General features: G+C 40.8%; 2 protein-coding genes across 8 annotated transcripts in view; one reads left to right on the top strand and one right to left on the bottom strand.

Annotated features, from left to right (window-relative positions):
• Positions 1-21370, top strand: part of thap4 (THAP domain containing 4) — a 107009-nt gene that overhangs the window by 57031 nt on the left and 28608 nt on the right. The window contains exons 6-7 of one of the 7 annotated variants that reach the window (XR_011960955.1): positions 10765-10990; positions 16203-18489. The exons of 1 other annotated variant lie outside the window; for it this stretch is intronic. Coding sequence is in view for 4 of the 6 variants with exons in the window: in XM_072573139.1 (XP_072429240.1) it covers positions 10765-10881 (117 nt within the window). In the remaining 2 variants the exon portion in view is untranslated. Of the gene's footprint in view, positions 1-10553; positions 10625-10764; positions 11503-16202; positions 18490-21370 lie in introns of those variants that run through there. 5 more of the 7 variants (XM_072573140.1, XR_011960956.1, XM_072573143.1 and 2 more) reach the window with 5 other exon arrangements.
• The window catches only part of boka (BCL2 family apoptosis regulator BOK a), a 31653-nt gene continuing 28758 nt past the window's right edge, over positions 18476-21370 (bottom strand). Inside the window, exon 5 of the mRNA XM_072573145.1 lies at positions 18476-19555. Within this exon, the coding sequence (XP_072429246.1) occupies positions 19430-19555 (126 nt within the window). The 3' untranslated portion in view covers positions 18476-19429. The remainder of the gene's footprint in view (positions 19556-21370) is intronic.

Raw genomic sequence — 21370 nt, 5'->3', positions numbered from 1 at the left:
GAGGAGGATGAGCTTAGAACAGTTTACAGGTTGGCGCAACATCGAGGGCCGAAGGGCCTGTTCTGTGTTGTATTGTTCTATGTTCTATAACTGTTTCTCCATAATTTAACCATGCTCAACTCTCGCTCACTCTTGTCTCTCTCTCTCTCTCTCTCTCTCTCTCTCTCTCTCCCCCCTCTCTTTCCCTTGCGCGCTCTCTCTCTCTCTCTCTCTCTCTCTCTCTCTCTCTCACACACACACTTCTCTCTCTCTCTCTCACTTCTCTCTCTTTCTCGCTTACACTCTCTCTCTCTCTCTCTCTCTCTCTCTCTCTCTCTCTCTCTCTCTCTCTCTCTCTCTCTCTCTCTCTCTCACTCACCTCTCTTGGTCACTCTCACCCATCTCTCTCGCGCACACGTGTTGAAGTTAGCGGTGTACACTAAGTATTTTGATTGATCCTGTGCTGAGCACGTCTGACGTTTGTCACCTTCAGATGCAGTTTCTGCAGTATTGTGTGTGCATCTCCAACCTCACAAACTGAACTCATTCATGCCAGTTCTCACTTCACCCACAACCATCTCTGAGACATTGATAGCCAAATACTTATCCTTATTTACAAATAGCCCAAGGCTGTACCTATTACTTTTGCAAATCGATTAACTGTATTTTGTTATGATTCATTTGGGCGGAGTGCACTTAAAAAATTGAGCCCCAGTATTCCACATTGAATGATAAATGTGTATGAATGTAATTAAGTCACAAATTTTAATTTACCTGACTCACTGACTGCAATTTGGAACACAAAAGTAATAAACACCAGGTTTCAAAGTTAAAAGGAAAAGTAATTCTATTAGTGCAGGCACTTTAACAAATGATAAAGATGGCCATTAATTACTAAATTACTATTAAACTTTTTTTTACCCTAAATATGCATATACTTACAAATATCACAGATACACAATTGTCACAAATACTATGGGTGTGGAAAAAATATAACCAGGCAAAACACACATCACCAGTCCAGACCACAAAAATAGATAGTTGTTCTGACTGTACTTTTGATTTCTATCAATTTTTCTCAATGTTGTCTCAAAGCAATGGACGGTCTTTATTTCACTGGCAGATTGGTTAAATTCTATCTTTCCTTTGTTTTAAAATTATTTCCTTCAGTGTCTCTGAATGTAGTTTTAGTTGTGTTGTTTTGACAAAATGGGTGACAAAGATGATAGAGACATTTCAGTCAGCTCTTGGAAAGTTTTGTTCACAGGGTCTGTGTTAAGCTGTCGCTGGATCAGTCCAAAGCTGTTACTGTGCTGAGTTCCCCCGAACCCACAACCTAATTTGTCTGTACTCTGTTCCAATAATGTTGTCTCATATGCATCATTTAGTTTCACCTGTTTTATTTTCCTTTTTATTACTATGGTAGTTTTTTTAACACTTTCAGTACACAGTCCAACAACTAAAACAACTTAATCTCACAGCTGAAGGTACTATGTAAACACAAAGCATTGTAATATGTGCTGGTTTGTAATGTTGCTGCAGTCTACCATGGCCCTGCTCCAACTGAACTGTTTTACGACATGGGAACAGTATTTATAAAAATGCTGTGGGATGTTTGTTGGTCTGGTTCTGGTCAATTCCACAAATAATTCTACACCGTGCAACAAAAATGACGCAGTTGTGTAGGAAAAACATATCCGTGATCTTAGTGGAAAATGTCAGCTTTAAGTTTTATTCTGTGTTATGTGGGTAGATAGTTATCTGCAGCAACATCCTAGCTTAAGTTGATTAGTCCAATGGCAGGCCTTTCCTCACAGTGAGGTGAGCAGGTGGAGATTACAATGACAGATATGAAACCTAGCACCGCCCATTGTTCCAGTGCACAATTATAGCTTTGGACTTACTCTTTTTTTAATTAATCCTGAGCAGAGTTCACACAGGGGAACTCTTCTGTTGTACCATTAAGTCTACTGACCTTCACAATATATAGCGAAATTAAACTAAAGATAAATATTTAATGCATTTGCTTTTACTTGCCTGCCTAGGTTCAGAGTGCTTGTACCTCTGCATCAGGAGGGTGTGGTTTCAAACCCAACTAATCTGGGCTCAACTTTCAGCATTTGGTTTTTTTGGTTGATTTGTTGAATCAAGGACCTGTCTGACTTTTTAGATGGTGTGAGAAGTCCAAAGTCATAGCTGCAGGTTTCCTGATTGGCATTTCCCTATCCCTTAACATCAAACCTCATGCAATTCCTTTTTATTCCCCTCAGCTACTTGTAGGCTTACTGTGTTCTTTTGGAATGTGCTATGAAAATGCAGAGGGACATGTAGATAAGTAAAGACTTTATGGCCCACTCAGCCTATCAGATGCACTTGTGATATCTTGTTTCAAATAATATTCACCACCTCCTCTGAAGCCAGATAATCAAATCTAGTGTGGGAAATCACTTACCTTGAGTGGTTTTGGGTTCCTTGACCCCGCGGACTCCCAATGCTCTCAGTTTACCTTGATAACTAAAATGCTTTATACTGCACCACTAGGTGAGTTTTTTATTCCCTTCAGTATCCCTGTCTCATTAGACTGACAGCTCATAGGGTTGTAACTTCATCACTAAAGTCAATTTCACGCTTTGGTCCTGAAATATTCCATCACTTTTCTTTTGACCTGATGTAGTTGATTGCTGATTATGATTCTTATGACTGTAGCCCTCTAGTATCTCTCTCACATCTAATTATTCATCTTGGCATCTAGTTAGCAAGTATTTTGGTTTCTCATCCATGGGGGTGGGTGAAGAGGGATGGAGATGGGTTTTGTGGGTGAAATTGACACTTGCATGGCCAATATCTATTTCCAGTGAAAGCCCAGAGAAACTAAAGATAAATATTTAATGCATTTGCTTTTACTTGCCTGCCTAGGTTCAGAGTGCTTGTACCTCTGCATCAGGAGGGTGTGGTTTCAAACCCAACTAATCTGGGCTCAACTTTCAGCATTTTGGTTTTTTTGGTTGATCTGTTGAATCAAGGACCTGTCTGACTTTTTAGATGGTGTGAGAAGTCCAAAGTCATAGCCTGCAGGTTTCCTGATTGGCATTTCCCTATCCCACTGATTTTGTTTCTACTCCGCCTCCTAACCTGCAGACATTTGAGGCTAATTGTCTTTTACATTCCCTTTTGAAAGCATCTATTATGAGTAACAGTTTGTGTATTAAGCATTTCTTGTTTGTGCATCTTATCTTCAAAGAAAAACTGAACTCCAGTACACATCCTTGCCTGCTTTTAGACATTCGAACTTCTAATTGTGACAACTTATCACTCTGTATGATCAGAAAGCAAGTTTGCAAACCTTTGAAAAACTGATCACATCTTGCAAATAGTTGTCATTGAGCAAATTTGATAGAAGCTGTAAAATAAGAGGGGAAGGTTGAGGTGGAGAGCTTTTGTTAACTGTAGGATCAAGAGTCTGCGATCTCTCACTTTAACTGTGAATACTGAAACTTCTGTAACAGTCTCCTGCTGCTCATTGCTGGCAAAAATTACTCCATGAATTCTCGGAAGCTTAGATTGGATTTTGTTCGTTATTATGCATGCAGTTGGTAGTGCCATGTATTGACCGTCTGTGTTGTTCAAGCAGTGATAAATCCCATTGAGTGAGGTGGGTCAAGTGAGTTAAGTATCAGTGGGTGAACATTTAGGGGACAGTGATTATTGTACTATAAAGTTTAGGTTAGCCATGGAAAAGGACAAGGAGCAAATCAGAATAAGAAAAATTCAGAGCTAGGCCAATTTCAGTTGGAACAAACCTCACTCTGGCAAACTGATATCAAAGATTACCAGAAAACACAGAGAACAGTGGGCTGCCTTTCAAAAGGAGATGATATGGATACAGTTGTGGTACATCCCAAATAGGTGCAAAGATAGGATAAGGAAAGCTCCTTGACAAACAAGATACCGACTAATAAAGCAGAAAAAGTGGTGTCAAACTGATAATTCAACTTGAGAAGCAGACTGAATATAGATTGTTCTTGAGAGAAATTTAAATAAGAAATATATTGAGGGATATTTTGTCTGCTAGCATAAAAGAAAATCCAAACATCATCTTTCAGCATTAAGTAATTTAAAAAATAGTAAAAGGAGTGAGACTTATTAGGGATAGAAATTCATGACTAAGGAAATGAATACCTTGCATGTGACTTTATCAATTGAGATCACAGAATCTCTACAGTGTGGAAACAGGCCGTTTGGCCCATCAAGTCCATGCCAATCCTCCAAAGAGCAATCCACCTAGACCCACCCGCTATCCCTGTAACCTGCATTTCCCATGGTTAATCCACCTAGCCAGCACATCCCTGGACATTATGGACAATTTAGCATGGTAATCTGCACATCTTTGGACTGTGGGAGAAACCCACACACACACACACGGGGAGAATGTGCAAACTCCACATGGACAGTCGGCTAAGGGTGGAATTGAACCCGGTCCCATGGCATGATGAGGTATTAGTGCTAACCACTGTGCTACCCCAAAATGGAGAAAAGTCATTGTGAAATGAGATAGTTAAGATATTGGATACGCTAAAAATTGATGAAGAGGAAGTATTTGAAACCTTGTATGTAACTTAAAAGTTGTATTAGGATTTCCAAAAGGTATTCATTAAGTTGTCACATATCGGATTACACAAGATGAAAGCTCATGGTGTTGTGGTTTGATAGAGTAATGTGGACAGAGCAATTTCTATTTGGCCAACAGTAACTAGTGAACAGCAGAGATCAGTGCTGGAATCTCGAGGGTTTCCAATCACCCACTTAAGGTAGTATGTTGGAGATTGAGCCCTGTTATTCCTGTTATGTTATATTTTTATGACTATGTAGAATTTCCCCAATTTTCCTGACTTTTGGACACAGTGACAGAAAGCGTGGAACCAATTTTCTGTGCTTAAAAATGACTATTTATTGCAAATGAATTGATTCTAGCTGCAAGTAAACAATTATGAACTGTCAGCATATAGCTCTCATCAGTTAAACCTCTAACATCTTATAAAATCCTTCATAAATGCCTCCTGATACACACCTACAAACAGACAAGATAGTGTTATGAAGTTGTAGATGTGTACCGCACCATTGAGAGAGTGAATGCTGTTCTGAGCTGAGATGACAAGCACCTTCGATTGGATGGCAGTCCTAGCGTGTACTGGAAAATTCAAAATATTCAACATTTGGCTGTGAAATGGATACCTGAGTTTTGGTGGCTGTTTTGACAACAATTTGAATTTAACCAATCAGTTTAAATTATGCCCCAGGATACTAAAACCCAATTGAGTTTGAATTTATTGTTTTGCCAACATTGAATCAATGAGAAGATCCAATGTTGGTGAACACAGGCATTTTGAAAATTGGTCAGAGAGCAACTGCTGAAGAGAGAGAAACTGTCAGGAGAGTTAACTGCCATCTAACGCTGTGCTCTTAAAGAAATCAGAAGAAAAACCTCTCTCTCAAAGATACCTTTTCATGTAAAGCCTATTCACAGTGAAAAGAAAGAAAACGACCCAGGGGGATCAGCAGCAGGAAATTTGAAGACGGCGGGGAAGACAAAGACAGTGTAGTCTTGAGATTAAGTTAATGTAATTTTAATAAGTGTCTTACTGGAACTGCATATTTTTATAGAGTTGGGGTCAGATAGTAAGCAGTTAAGAGAAAGGGTGGGCTTAGATTTGTGAATAATTTTTGTTTAATGTTCACTATTGGCGTTAGATAAATAAATTGATGTTATTTTTAAATTGTGGAGTCATAAGAGTCATAGAGATGTACAGAACAGAATTTGGGAGTTCTCTGTCACTCCCATTTTAACAGAATCTGAGACGAGGCGAGCTTTGCTGGGAGTTTGGTTTGATGAACAGAAGGATTTGACCGACCACTTCATAATAGCAGGAAAGGAAAAAATGGATGTTATGGCTGGAGAGAAAGACTAGGAAAGCAGCTCAGTGGTTTCTGTTCTCTGGATTTGCTGAGAATTCTTGTGCTGATGAGAACGCTGCTTCTCAATCTCCGTTCTCCAAATGGTTCATACTTCGAACAGGTCTCTGACTTACTCCTAGAAGTTACAGCTTATAGCATCGGCTGAAGGAAAAATAACCTGGCTTTCTTTGGGTTTAAGATGATATCTACTGCAGAGAACAAAGAAATCTCCTGAGCCTATGGACACCTAGGGCTTCTCCCCTTCTTCACAGCCCTAAGCTGTTCAGCTCCCTGCGAACCAATCACAAGGTTGTTGACAGGAACTCCAGTTCTACAGAGCCCTTGGTCCAGCTCCTTTGAAAATCGACTACTGCTTGAACTAGTCGCTGTGTAACCAGTACTTACGATGAATGTAGGGTTACTTGTTTTCACAAACTGTAGTAATCCTTCAGCAGTCTGTGTTTTAAACTGGATCTTTTCCCATTTCAGTCCACAATCAAAAATACAAAAAAGATGTGACTTGAATGAGAGAGAGCAAGTTTTAAGAATGATGCAGAGTCTAAAGGGATATGTGGACTTCACCAGTTTCCCCATTTCCCCATCCCCTACCTTATCCCAGTTCCAACCTTCCAGCTCAGCACTGTCCCCATGACCTGTCCTACCTGCCAATCTCCCTTCCCACCTATCTGCTCCACCCTCCCCTCTGATCTATCACCTTCATCTCCACCTCCATCATCTATTGTACTCTTGGCTACCTTCTTCCCAGCCCCAACCTCCTCCCATTTATCTCTCCACCCTGGAGGCTCACTGCCTTCATTCCTGATGAAGGGCTTTTGCCCGAAACTTCGATTTTCCTGCTCCTCGGATGCTGCCTGACCTGCTGTGCTTTTCCAGTAACACTCTAATCTAGACTCAAAAGGGATATGGTTAGGCTAAGTGAATGAGCAAAAAAATTCACCGATGTTATACAATTTTGGAAAATGTGAAGTTGTCCACGTGTTAGGAAGAATAGAGGTAAAATATTATTTAAATGAAGGGAATTTGTAGAATACTGCAGCGCAGGGGAATATAGGTGTTCATTTACATGCATCAGAAAAAGTCAGCATGTCGGTGCAACATGTAATTCAGAAGGCAACTTGAATGATGGCCATCATTGCAAGGGGATGATGTATAACAATAGGGAAGTCTTGCTTGAGCTATACAAGTGAGGCCACACCTGGATTACTGTGAACATATTTTGGTCTCCCCGGAATATAGTTGCATTGGAAATATTCCAGAGGATCTTCAATAGGCTGATTGGATCTGAACTGGATAGTATTTGCTGCAGTTTAAAAGAATGGAGGTGTGGAAAACTCATAGCGATCTATAAAGCTCTAACAGGATTTCTGACATGGGGAGGTAATGGTCAAGTGATATTATTGCTGAACTGTTAACTGAGAGACTCAGATAATGTTCTGGGGACTGGGTTCGAATCCTGTCTTGACAGATGGTGAAATTTGAATTCAATAAAAATCTGGAATTAAGAATCTGATCACGATTATGAATTGATTGTCAGGAAAAACCATCTGGTTCACTCATGTACCTTAGGGAAGGAAACTGCCATCTTTACATGGTCTGGTCTACACGTAACTCCAGTCCCACTGGAATGTGGTTGACTCTTAACTGCCCTCTGGGCAATTAGGAATGAGTAATATATGCTCCCTGACTAGTGACGCCCTCATCCTATGAATGAATAAAAAAAACTTAGGGCAGCTGTTCCCGATGATCGGGGAGTCCAGAAAAAAGGCAACCAGCCTAAGGATGCAGGGTCGGCCACTTATGACTGAGATGAGGAGGAATCTTCTCATCCAGGGAGTGATGAGCCTGTGGAATTCTGTGCCATAGGACCTGATTGAGGCCAAAACATTGAATGTTTTCAAGAAGCAGTTAGATTAGATCCCCCAGGTTGAGCTCGGCTATAATTAGATCAGATTCTCATAGTGTGGAAACAAGCCCTTCGCCCTACAAGTCCACACTGACCCTCCAAAGAGAAACCCACCCAAACCCATTTCCCTCTAACTAATGCACCTCACACTATGCACCTAATTTAGCATGGCTAATTCATCTGACCTGCACATCTTTGGACTGAGAGGAAACCGGAACACCCAGAGAAAGCCCACACAGACAGGTTGGAATCGAACCTGAGTCCCTGGTACTATGAGGCAGCAGTGCTAACCACTGAGTCACCATGCCAGCCATAAGATATCGTTGTTGTGGCTAAAGGTATCAATGAGTATGGACAGAAAGCAGGAACAAGGCACTGAGTTAGATGATCAGATTGAATGACAGTGCAGACTCAAACAGCCAAATAGTCTACTCCTCTTGATTTATGTTTGCCCAATAGTATTACTGCAAGATTATTAATCCACAGACTCCGGTTCGAATCCCGCCAAGGCAGATAGTGGAATTTGAATTCAATGAAAATCTGGAATTAAGAGTTTAATAATGATCATTGATTGTCAAGAAAAACTCATGTGGTTCACTAATGTCCTTTAGGGAAGGAAACTGCCATCTTTACCTGGCCTACATATCACTCCAGACCCACAGCAATGTTGTAAACTCTTAACTGCCCTCTGAGATGGGCAACAAGTGATGCCCACACTTTTAAATTTCTTAATCCCACACATTGGGATTAAGTTTCCTAGAGTTTAGAAGAATCAGAAGACTTACTGCAATATATAGGATTATGAGAAGGATTGATATTAAGACAATGATCCCTCGTGTGGGAGAATCTAAAACTCAAGATTCACCTTCAAAATAAAGAATCTATGAAGAAGAGATGAAGAGAAATTTCTTCTGAAGGTTGTTGCTCTTCGGAAAGCTTTTCCCCAGCAAAAATGGAGGCTGTGTCATTGAATATAAATAAGGCTGAATTATAGCTTTGAGTTACTGCAGTAATCAGTTAAAAATTGCATAACACCAGGTTACGTTACATCACAACCACCTGATGAAGAGGCAGCACCTCAGAAGTTAGTGCTTCCAAATAAACCTGTTGGACTATAGCCTGGTGCTGTGCGATTTTTAACTTTGTCCACCCCAGTCCAGTACCGGCACCTCCAAATCATGACTACAGTAATTAGCAAAGTGATGTTTGACCAATCAGGTCAGCTGTGATCTTGTTGAACGATGGAATGGCTGTGATAGATTGAATGTCCTATTTCTTTTGATAGTGTGTGTTGCTGAGCAAAATTTTCAGCTTGAATGAGAAGCTTTTGGCTTTGTGGAGATAGTGCTGCTTGTTCAGCTGAACTCCATGCTGAGTGCATTGACTGTAAATTATTCCAGCACATGGCTATGCAATATATAATGTTAACCCTTTGTCGCAGTTCTAGGCTGAACAGGTAAAAGGCCAAAAATGTTTCACAACCACTGGAGGAATAGTCATTTAATCTTTTTTGTGATGGCATTGGTTGCGGGTGAAATGTTGTTCACGACCCTGGGAGAACTCTTGCCTCGCGTTACAGTGTTGTTGTAAAATATTTAATGCCCACCTGAATCACAGAGGCAGCCATTTGGGATCTTGGTTTAATAGAAACAGAGAGAGTAGGAGGAGGCCATTTGGCTCTTCCTGCCTGCTCCACCATTCAGTGATATGGCTGATCAAGTCAGTACCCTGTTCCCACTTTCTCCTCATCCCCTTTGATCCCTTTAGTCATAAGAATTGTATCTGCATCTTTCTTCAAAGTCTTAGTATATTTTTTCTGGGAATTCCACAGGCCCACCATCCTCTGGGTGAAGAGATTTCTCCTCATTGCAGTCCTAAAAAGCATGCTCTATTCATATACCATGACTCCTGGTCCTGGTTATTAGGAATATCCTTCCTGCACCCATCCTTTCTAATTCTGTCAGAATTTTATAGGTTTCCATGAGATCCCTCTCAACTTTTAAACTCCAATGAATATAGTCCTAACCGATCCAGTCTCTGCCATCCCGGTAATCAGCCTGGTAAACCATCTTTGGGGCGGTGAGGGCGGGGGGGCGGTGGGGGTGGTCTGGGTGGTATTCTCTTCAGAGGGTCAGTGTGGACTCTGGGTCGAGTGGCCTGCTTCCACACTGTAGGCATTTTATGAACTCTGACAGAGCCTTCTATGCATCCTCCTCACAGCATACCCTCCTCCTCAGCTTAACATTAAAACCAAATATTTAACTTTTTTTGTTTAGCCAAGCTAGACTATGTATTCAAGTTACTGGAACAAGACTTGATGACATCAACGGTCACTGAAGTCCTTACTAGCTGAACCCAAGTCTCACATTAGCTACATGGTTGCTGTGAACTGTATCATTGCTGGAGTGGAATGTTCGTTACTCTTTGTTTTCATCAAATACAGGTCATTCTCCTCTAACACTGTAGTTACATTCTAGTGAGATCTCGCTTTGTAGAAAATCGCTTAATACAAATAATGGCGTCTATGGGAAAAGTGGGGTTAGGAGCAGACCAGCAAAAAATCGCCCAAACGTCTATTACAAAGTATAGCACAGTCTGAATGAAGATGGGCATCATACTTATTAATGAAACAACAGTAAATTTAACACAGTACATTTAAAAAATATAAGAAAGCTGCTTTCTACATTACCTCTCACAGAAAGCTACTGTATCGGCAGCTGACATTGCAGAACAAAGCGTGTGAACCGATCTCCACTACTGCGAACGGAGGTGAACATTCTTGAAAATACTGTTCTCTAATTCTTCAGAGACGTTATAGCCAAATTGTGCTGCTGGAAAACGCGTAATCCAAGATTTATCTGTATCATTGTTGGAGACAACATTTCCTTGATTTGTTTCTTTACTTTCAGATTGCACGGACATTCAGACTCACAGAAGAAGGGAACTTGGAACAAATAGTTTCTATGGCAACTGATCAACAGCCTCTATTGCAGCATCTTCACATAACCTACACACGGAGTTCATAAAAGTCCATTCACATACAAATTTTCGCTCCAGTCTGTAGATGCATTGACTGTTCAATATATTCACCGTTTATACTCCAGCCTCCTTGTGATAAACCTGAAGACTTTATAGGTTGGAGCTTTTAATTTTCAATTTTGATAGTTTATTTACAAAAAATGCACTATTCTAATTGTGAATCATTGTTACTGGGTGTTTTGGAGGTTTATTGATACTTCCATGCAATTGATTTTGTAGGATGTCAGGGTAATCGGGGAAACTTTCTGAAATGCTATTTTGCTTTGCCCCCTAGTTGAACAAGATTCATGTTTGTTTTGTTCAGTCACTAAAAACGAAATTGTAAATAAGTAACTCAGGAATGCCTACCAGATGTCATCCTCCACTAAATTACATTGGGCCTGACGATCTCCTGATTTTTAAAAACTGGATCTTGGATCTGTCATCTTGTTTCAGGCAGTATCTCCAACTCAGTGTGGTGCTGGAAAAGCACAGCTGGTCAGGCAGCATCCGAGGAGCAGGAGAACCAATGTTTTGAGCTTAAGCTCTTCATCAGGAATGTGGGGGGCCCAAGGGAGTTGAGTGAGAAATGGGAGGGGTGTGGGGCAGGGTGGAAGGTAGCTGGGAATGTTATAGATAGATGAAGGTGGGGGGGTGATGGTGATAGGTCAGAGTGGAGGGTGGAGCGGATAGGTGGGAAGGAAGATGGACAGGTGGGACAGTTCAAGAGGGCAGTACCAAGTTGGAAGGATGGATCTAGGATAAGGTGGGAGGAGGGAGATGAGGAAACTGGTGAAATTGTCATTGATCCTGTATGATTGGAGGCTCCCAAGGCAGAAGAAGAGGTGTTCTTCCATCAGGTGTTGGGTGGCTCAAATTTGGAGGTTGTCCTTCGCAGAGTGGGAGGAGGAGTTGACGTGTTCGGTCACAGGGCAGAGGGGTTGTTTAATATGTTGGTCCCAGAGTTTCACTAGTTCCTTCATCTCCCCTCCCCTCACCTTTATCCCAGATCCAACCCTCCAACTCGGCACTGCCCTCTTGAACTGTCCTACCTGTCCACTTTCTGTCCCACCTATCTCTTCACCCTCCACTCCAACTTATCACCATCACAACACCCTACCTTTATCTACCCATCACATTCCCAGCTACCTTTCCCCAAGCCCCACCCCCTCCAGTCTTTTGGGGCCCACTCATGTTTGTGATGAAGAGCTTATACTCGAAACATTGACTTTCCTGCTCCTTGGATGCTGCCTGACCAGCTGTGCTTTTCCAGCATCACACGTTTTGACTCTGATCTCCAGCAGCTACAGTTCTCCTGGCATCTCCAACTGAAGGAGCAATGAGTAACCCTGTCCTGGAACTCACTGTAGTGCAGTCAGTTCCTCAGAGAAGTGTGTGACTGGAATTGATTAGCCTTGAAAGGGACTAACTGATTCCTCCCAGAAAAGCATATGCTGAAAATACCCCAGAGTTTTCACCACTTTGCCCTGTGTTGCCTAAGCTTTTAAAAATATTTTCATGAAAGTCTACTAAGATGCATCTTTGAGAAACCCACCAAACTGATGTGTCAACTGTTGTAGAACTTGACAATTAATAATGAGGACTAATGACCTCTTTGACATCCTAGTCATTTTTTGTTATTTGTTAATGGAATAGGTTTGGTGCTGCCAAGCTGTATTTAATGCTTAGTTGTGTGTTGGGTCTTCCTCAAGAACAGATACAACCCTTGGGAGGGAGTTCCAAGTTATGGATTTGGTAATGCAGGCTTAGTTGTGGTTTTATATATATTTATGTACTTTATCAATAGTGTGATTGTAGGCTTATGATTCCAGAGCTACAGCATGTCAGCATTAAACTGTGAACCTTTAGCAAAATAGAAAGTTTCTCCATCGCCTCTGTAGAAAAATGTCCTTTGAAGTTTTGCTTTTCTCTTCTGAATGCAACAACATTTAGTGGGATAATCCTGCAGTGGCCTACCTGATTGGAGTAATGTGTGGACCACCAAATAGCGTTAATAGTCCAGTCCTCTTGGGACACCCTATAGTGGATGATGAAGAAACTATTGAAATCAGAGCACACACAATCAAAGTGATAAGATGCTTTAGAAACCTAGATTTCTCGCTATACCAATCATTAGAAGCTGTGTATAAGAAACAATCAGAAAAGCTCGTGCAATGTTGCCCCATCATAAAGGAAATGGAATTCAAATGAGCATTTCACATGTGCACAGCCTGCTTAGGTCCATTTGGAGTTCAGATTATGTTCAGTACATTTTTGGGGGACTGAACTTCATGTCTTCTCTCAAAATGTCATGAGTATTTGGAGTTCTCTACCCCAGAGATCTCTGGATATTTAGTTTGGTTAAAGACCGAGATTGATAGAATTTTGGATACTGAGGAATTCATGGTTATGGGGACAATGAGAAGGTACCGTGGGGGAAAACAGTCCCTCCTGAGTGGAGAGCAGGCTCAAGGTAACAAGTAGACAGAAGTACTGCAGATGCTGGAGATCAGAGTCAAGATTAGAGTGGTGCTGGCAAAGCACAGCAGGTCAGGCAGCATCCAAGGAGCAGGAAAATTGGCGTTTTGGGCAAAAGCCCTTCATCAGAGCCCTCCTTTTGCCTGAAATGTTAGGATGCTGCCTAACCTGCTGTGCTTTTCCAGCACCACTCAGGGAACAAATGCTCATCTCCAACCCCCATTTTCTTTTGTTCATGCATTTTGATGCTTTTCTTGTTAATTTGGAATAGCAATATCATGATAGGAGCTACAGTAACAACTGTCATAACCAGCTCATGATGGATAAATGTTTTACAGAGACAAGTATGGAAAGTTGGAATGTAACAAAAACTAACCGAACGTTGTACGACCTTGGTTGTTCAAAAGACAGTTTGGGTGGCATGATTAAAGGGAAATCATTTTTTATGTCACGAGAGAGCAGGCAAAAGTGGACTGTTGACAATTAAGACTAATCTGTAGCATTTTTAAAGTTGGATTGTTTCTTCAAGAAATACTATACGAGTAGGTGGAGCTAATGATTAACTAGGGTTTCAATTATACATCCTGTTAAAACCGATCAGGGTAAGGAAAATTATAGAATTGATGTAAATTGTTTACTTATCCCATTATGTAAAATTAACTTAAGGTGTGACTTGGTCACTTGATTTGTTTGTTTTGGGAGTCATAGCAAAGTTACCCATTAAAGATGTTGATTGTCTATTTGGAAATGACTTGCCTATAAATAAGATTGCCAATGCCTATGGTTTTTGAAGAGCATGGTGAAGATGTTAAAACTGACATAAAAAATCCCTGACTTTCAATAATCTGACTACAAAAATTATTGTTTCATGTAAAAATATGGATTTGGGAGGTGATGGCTGAGTGGTATTATTGCTGAATTGTTAAACCAGAGACCTGAGAACACAGGTTTGAATCTCTAATTAGCAGATGGTGGAATTTGAGTTCAATAAAGATTCCAAAGCTCAAACTGTGAATGTTTAAAGATTAGTTACTGAAAACAAGAGATTAGTGACAGTTGAAGAATTGGAACTTTCGAACTAAGAGTTACTGTTCAAAAATCAGAGACCACCCCTTTAAACTGAGATGAGGCAAAAGAATTCTCTGAAGATCACTAGTCTTTGGAACCCTCTGTAAAAAGGTGATGCAGAGCCTTTGAATTTTTTTAAGGAAGAGGTGGCTATATTCTTGTTAAGGGTGTTAAAAGGTATTGGGGTAGATGAGAATATAGATTTGACATTACAGTCAGATCACCCACAATCTGTGCTTCATTTAGTAAGGCAGTAAATAAATGTTTATAAAGTTATATTTTGATATATATAAAAATATTTTTCATTTTTGTTTATCTGAAGGTTGGACTTTTTAAGACAGCTATGCTTTAAACTGCCTCTGTTAATTCAAAGTAGAGTAGCTTTGTTAGAGGGATGTGACCTCTTGGAGAAAATTCAACATTAATGGGCCTCAGGTTTCTTATGGAAGAGCTTTCTTACCAAGTGAAGACAGGTTGCCAGCTGTTGGGAGGTAAAAAGAGATTCTCCATATTAAATAGGGCCAGGTTGAAAATTATGGCCTTCCCTGCTCAAGACATTTGACCTCAAAATCCTCCCAAAACTTCTTTCTGTACTTTAATTGCCTGACCAGTCTTCCTCAGGTGATAGCCAATCTTGAGACAGTCCTAAATAAAAACTGAAAGAACTGTGCATACTATAAATAAGAAACAAAAACAGTAGTTGCTGGGAAAGCTCAGCAGGTCTGGCAGCATCTGTGAAGAGAAATCAAAAGTTAATGTTTCGGGTCTGGTGACCTTGCTCAGAATTGGGAGACAATCCTTAACCTTTTACTTTGAGTGCCAGCTCCTGGGCTTGAAAGACAGTCATTTGATTAATACTTTTTATTAATAAAGTCAATACAAAACCAAATAATGCAGTACTTATTGCATTGGCAGTAGTGTGTAGTCAAGTTAAAAAAAATCGTTGAGGGTTTAGAAATGCAAGCTATTTATAATTCCTAAGATTATTGGTACATTCCGTCATTATATAATATGATACATGTGGTTTAAGGTAGAGTTAGTAGACAAGTTTAAGAAGCAAGAAATGCTATAAGTCCAGTACGTTGGATGGATCAGTTTTGGTCCAGTGTGTGCAGGAGAGTTTCCTGACACAGTATGTCAAAGGACTGACAAGAGGGGAGGCCACACTGGATCTGGTGCTTGATTTAGTGGTAGGTGAGCACTTTAGAGAGAGTGAGCATAATAAGGTTACGTTTACCTTAGCAATGGAAAGGGATAGGTACATGCCACAGGGCAAGAGTTGTAGATGGGAGAGGGGCAATTATAAGCGATTAGGCAAAGCTTAGGATGCATAGAATAGGGTAGCAAAATGCAGAGGGTGGAGACAATCGAAATGTGGAGCTGGTTTAAGGAAGATATATTGCATGTCCTTGATCGTTATGTCCCTGTCAGGCAGGGAGGAAATGATAAAGTAAGGACACCATGGTTTTACTAAAGAAATTGCATCTTTTGTTAAGTGGAAGAAGGAGGCTTATATGACATTGAGGCAAGATGATTCAGATAAGGCGATGGGGAGTTACAGTTTAGCGAGGAAGGATTGAAAGAGAGAGTTGAGCAGAGCAAGGAGAGGACATGAGCAGGTAGAATAAAGGAGAATCTTCAAGCTTTCTATTGTTATGTGAGGAATAAAAGGATAACCATCGTAGGAATAGGGCTAGTCAAAAACAGAAGTGAGAAGTTGTATGTGGACCCTGTGGAGATCGGAGAGGTGCTAAATGAATATTTCTTATCTGTTCTCACTTAGGAAAAGGAGAAATTGTAGAGGAGAAGAATGAGATACAGGATATTCGACTAGAAAGGATCGAGGTTAGTTACCAACAGGTGTTATCAATTCTAGAAGGAGTAAGAGTAGACCAGTCCCCTGGGCCAAATGGGATTAATCCAAGGATTCTCTGGGAAGCTAGGGAGGAGATGTTGGAGCTTATGGCCTTGATCTTTGAGTCGTCATTGTCTACGGGTTTAGTACCAGAGGGCTGAAGGATTGCAAATGTGCCCTTGTTCAAGAAGGGAAGTAGAGATGACCCAGGTAATTATAGACAAGTGAGCCTTATGTCTGTTGTAGGAAACGTTTTTTGGAAAGGATTATAAGAGATAAGATTTATAATCATCTAGCAAGCAACAATTTGATTGGAGATAGTCAACATGGTTTCACCAAGGGCAGGTCATGTCTCACAAACCTCATTGAGCTTTTTGAGAAGGTGACCAAGTATGTGGATGAGTGTAGGGCAGATGACGTGGTGTACGTGGACTTCAGTAAAGCCTTTTGATAAGGTTCCACATGGCAGGCTATTGGAGAAAATGCAGAGGCATGGGATTGAGGGTGATTTAGCAGTTAGGATTAAAAACTGGCTTTCTGTAAGAAGGCAGCGAGTGGTGGTTGATGGAAGATATTCAGCCTGGAGTCCGATTTCGAGTGGTGTGCCACAAGGATCTGTTTTGGGACCACTGCTATTTGTCATTTTTATGAATGACTTGGATGCAGGCATAGGTGGATGGGTTAGTAAGTTTGCAGATGATACCAAAGTTGCTGGAGTGGTGGACAGTGTGCAGGTTGCAGGGGGGTCTTAGATAAACTGCAGAATTAGGCTGAGACATGGCAAATGGAGTTCAATGCAGATAAACGTGAAGTGATTCACTTTGGGAAGATTAGATTAGATTACTTACAGTGTGGAAACAGGCCCTTCGGCCCAACAAGTCCACACCGCCCCGCCGAAGCGCAATCCACCCATACCCCTACATTTACCCCTTACCTAACACTACGGGCAATTTAGATTGGCCAATTCACCTGACCTGCACCTCTTTGGACTGTGGGAGGAAACCGGAGCACCCGGAGGAAACCCACGCAGACACGGGGAGAATGTCTCCACACAGACAGTCGCCTGAGGTGGGAATTGAACCCAGGTCTCTGGCGCTGTGAGGCAGCAGTGCTAACCACTGTGCCACCGTGCCGCTGTTAATAACAGGAAGGCAGAATACTGCATCAATAGAAAGATTTGTTATAGTGTGGATGTGCAGAGGGATCTAGGTGTCCATGCACATAGATCCCTGAAGGTTGCCACCCAGGTGGATAGTGCTGTTAAGAAGGCATACAGTGTGTTAGGTTTCATTCGTAGAGGGATTGAGTTCTGGAGTCGTATTGTCATGCTGCAACTATACAAAATGCTAGTGCATGCTCATTTGGAATATTGTGTATCATTTTCTGGTCAACCCATTACAGGAAGGATAGGGAAGCACTGGAAAAGGTGCTTCCCTATCTCCATATCAGTTATAATCATTCTGTTTTGTATAGGTCAAACTTATTCACCTGATGACTTCTCTCACAACTAGTAAAGTCAGCCATGGACTCCTGAGGACAAGGAGCTCCCTGCTAATTCAGAATGACAGGAGTTAAAGTTTGAGAAAGTTATAGTTACCTAACTGAAATGCACCTAATACTGTGCCTTTAGATAAATGAGACAGGTGAGCAGCAGGCACCAGGCAGGTAACCTCAGGCAGTTTGGTCAGTGCACAATAGAATTGCAGATGTCTTGTGTTGCTGGCAGTGACCCTATGGAGTCCTTAAATAGGAAGGGAAAGGGGGCTGCAGAGACTGGGTCCGGGCCATAGATCTGCAGTAGAGATAGGAGGAGTACTCTGGCCCCACCCACCTTTACGTAGAAAGTATTTTTAAGAACCTAATTGTTTTGTGGCGGGACTGCAGAGATTCCTTTTAAAGGATTTATGGTTGAGTTATATGTAGATCTGTTTTTCTGATTGCAAGATAGATTGCTCTTAAACAGTTAGTGCAATGTTCACCTCCATCAGGCATTAGGCCTGCTATTTACATTAAAAAAGATGCCTAATACCCATCTGAGCAGCTGCTCTAGATGCCTTTTTCCATTCTACATCGACATGGCACATAGTCTAAAATGATTGCAAACTTCCTGTTACCATTATAGAGGTGTAGAAACCTGGTTCATGCCTGAAAATGGACACAGTGATATTACATTTTTGGGTTAAAAATCACACACCACCAGGTTATAGTCCAACAGGTTTAATTGGAATCACTAGCTTTTGGAGATCGTACACCCCAGTCCGATACCGGAATCTCCAAATTATGACTACATATTTGGGCTATGGTTTGCGTGGAATGATGAGATCATTGGGCCAAGTCACATTTGTATTTGACCTTGAAGAGATGCCAAGGAAATAAAAACATCATTTTTGAATTGCATTAAGATCCCATTCAATTAAATCATGGAGACAGACAATATACTGGAGGTTGATGCTGGAAAAATGACTCCCACCACAGTGATTAGCCTGGACAGGATTTTATATAAATGGAATAAACAGCCATTGTAACAAACCTAAAGTAATTCCTAATTTTGCAAAGCTATGCAAAACCTTAAACTAAATCCAAAACAGAGCAGCAGAATCTGGGATTTGTATGACTAGACATTAGCATCTTCCAAAAAAAACCCCACTGTTTGTAAATGCTTGGATTATTCTTCATTCTTAGAATTTAATAGATTTTTTTTGGTTTTCATCTTAACAGAGAAATTCATCTGGTGCGGCTAGTTTGCAGAATCAAAGATGGAGCTATTAGAACGACAGCTTAAAAAGAAATAATACTATACATTCACAGCTGTTCATTCTTGATTCTTCAAAGTAGCTGCCCTGTAGAAAGAAATGTTTCACTCGCAGACCAGCTGGCACTGCTGTTTTCAACGATTACCATCTGAAAGATCAACCTTTACGCATTTAGAAATCAAAGCCTTTTATAAAGAGTCAGTAGAATTTTGATGTCATAGTTTCCACTGCCTGTTCCATTTACATGTTCGCTGTTCAGCCAATGACTCTGAAAGGATTCATATTCCAATCTGCCAAGTGTTGAATTTGCTTCCAATTGCTTCTGTTAATTCAGGCGTGTTGTTATTTAGGTGTTATGTTTGAAAAGGGCAGCAAATGGTGGCCACATTGTCCCAGTTCGGATCATCGCTCCCGCAGAAAGAAAAAGAAGATTGCTTTGAGGAAATGTCCACAGGTGCAGAGGAAGGAGACAAGCCAATGATCCCGAATACTGGGATCATTGTTAACCACGGACTTTGTTATGTCAGCCTAGAATCAGAACAGATGAGAATTATTGAACACCACCTGACTGGAGACTCAAGCTGCTGAATTCTATTTGGAATTATTTTATTGTCATGTTACTCAGGTTAGAAATAAAATAAACCATTTTGCTTAAGCATCAGTTGACATCTGCTGTTAAATGACATAAAATAAATGTGAGCTGAGTATAAGGAATTGGACAGGTTTACACATGTACTGAGCTGTACACCACTGCTCTGTTAATGCTGAACAGTAACTTACAATTCTTAATAAAGTGAAATGCCCCCAGAATTATTTGAGAAGTACTGCCACCCATAATTTGTGACAAAAGTGATAAGAAACTTGGAAAAGTGTTAGGTTTTAAGCAATGTTTTAAAGCAGGAGAGAGAGGTGAGAGGTTTAAGAATGGAATTCTAGTGATCAGGTCCCTGGCAGTTGAAGGTGTGGCTGCTATAGTGTAATGTTTAAAATTGGGCAAGCTCAAGAGATCAAAATTGGAGGAGCACAGCAATCTCGGAGCTGCAGAATGTTGCAGCAAGATCATGTAAGTGTTGAAAACAAGAGAGAGCATTTTTAAATTGAAGCAATGCCAGACTAGAAGCTAGTGTGGATCAGTGAGCACACTAACTGAACAAGACCTGGAGTTTGTTTAATTATGAACAGCAGAATTTTGAATCACTTCAAGTTTACAAAGGATGCAGGCTGTGAGGCTAGCCATGTCAGTTAGCTCAGTTGGATGGACAACTGCCTTGCAATTTAGAGGCAAGTAACAACATGAGTTCTATCGCTGGACGAGCTGAGGTTAGCATGAAGCATTCTTTTTCTCAGTCTCTTCCTCACCTGAGTCACGGTGGGACTGTTGTGACCTTTTTTACCTATTACTCACCTCCGTATGCAATTGGAGATCCCTTATTTTTGTAGCAAGCCCCCGAATTTTAGATTCTCTCGTTAAAAGAAAATCTGTCAGGATACTCTCAGCAACTACTCTATTAAAGCTTCTGTGTTCCAAGAAGATCATCTTTCATTCTAAAATCCAATGAGTTTCGGTCCAGTCTGCACAATCAAACCCTTTAAGACAACCCATTCTTTCCAGGCATTAACTTTCTCTGAACTGTTCCAATTGCAAGCACATACATACTAAAGTAAGAAGAACAAAAATGTACATGGTATTCTAGATCAGGTCTCACTAATGGTCTGTATGTCAGACTTCATCCTTTTATGCTTCATCCCCTTTGCACCAAAGAGCAACATTCCAGTTTGTCTTTGTAATTACTTGCTGTACCTGCATATTAGCTTTGTGATTCATATACAAAGACGCCCAGATCCCTCAGTGTTGCAGAAACTTAGTCTCTCTCCATTTAAATCATCCTGTATTTTTCTTTTCTTCCTATCAAAGTGTAGACCTCACATTTTCCCAAATTATATTCCATCTGCCAAAGCTTCCCCAAACTGCACTTAGTTTATCTATATTCCTTTGCAAGCTCTTTGTAGCCTCCTTTCAACTTGCTTTCTCATCTATGTTTGTGTCGTTAGCACATTTAGCTGCAGTACAGTCAGTCCCTTTATCCATCTCAACATAAATCGTAAATAATTGAGATGTTAGTACTAATCACTTTGGTGGCACTCAGCGAATTGCAGATTGCCAACTAGAGAATTCACCATTTATCCCAATTGGTCAGCCAATCCTATATTCATACAAATAAATCATCCCCACCACCATGAGATCTAATCTGGATCAAAAGTAGCACTTTAATGCTGGCCTTTTGGAAATCCAAATATACTGCATCCACTGGTTCTCCTTTATCCACCCTTTGCTACGTTCTC

Source organism: Chiloscyllium punctatum, chromosome 6 (assembly GCF_047496795.1).
Source record: "Chiloscyllium punctatum isolate Juve2018m chromosome 6, sChiPun1.3, whole genome shotgun sequence".
Lineage (NCBI taxonomy): Eukaryota > Metazoa > Chordata > Chondrichthyes > Orectolobiformes > Hemiscylliidae > Chiloscyllium > Chiloscyllium punctatum.
This window is presented reverse-complemented; position numbering and strand designations above follow the sequence as displayed.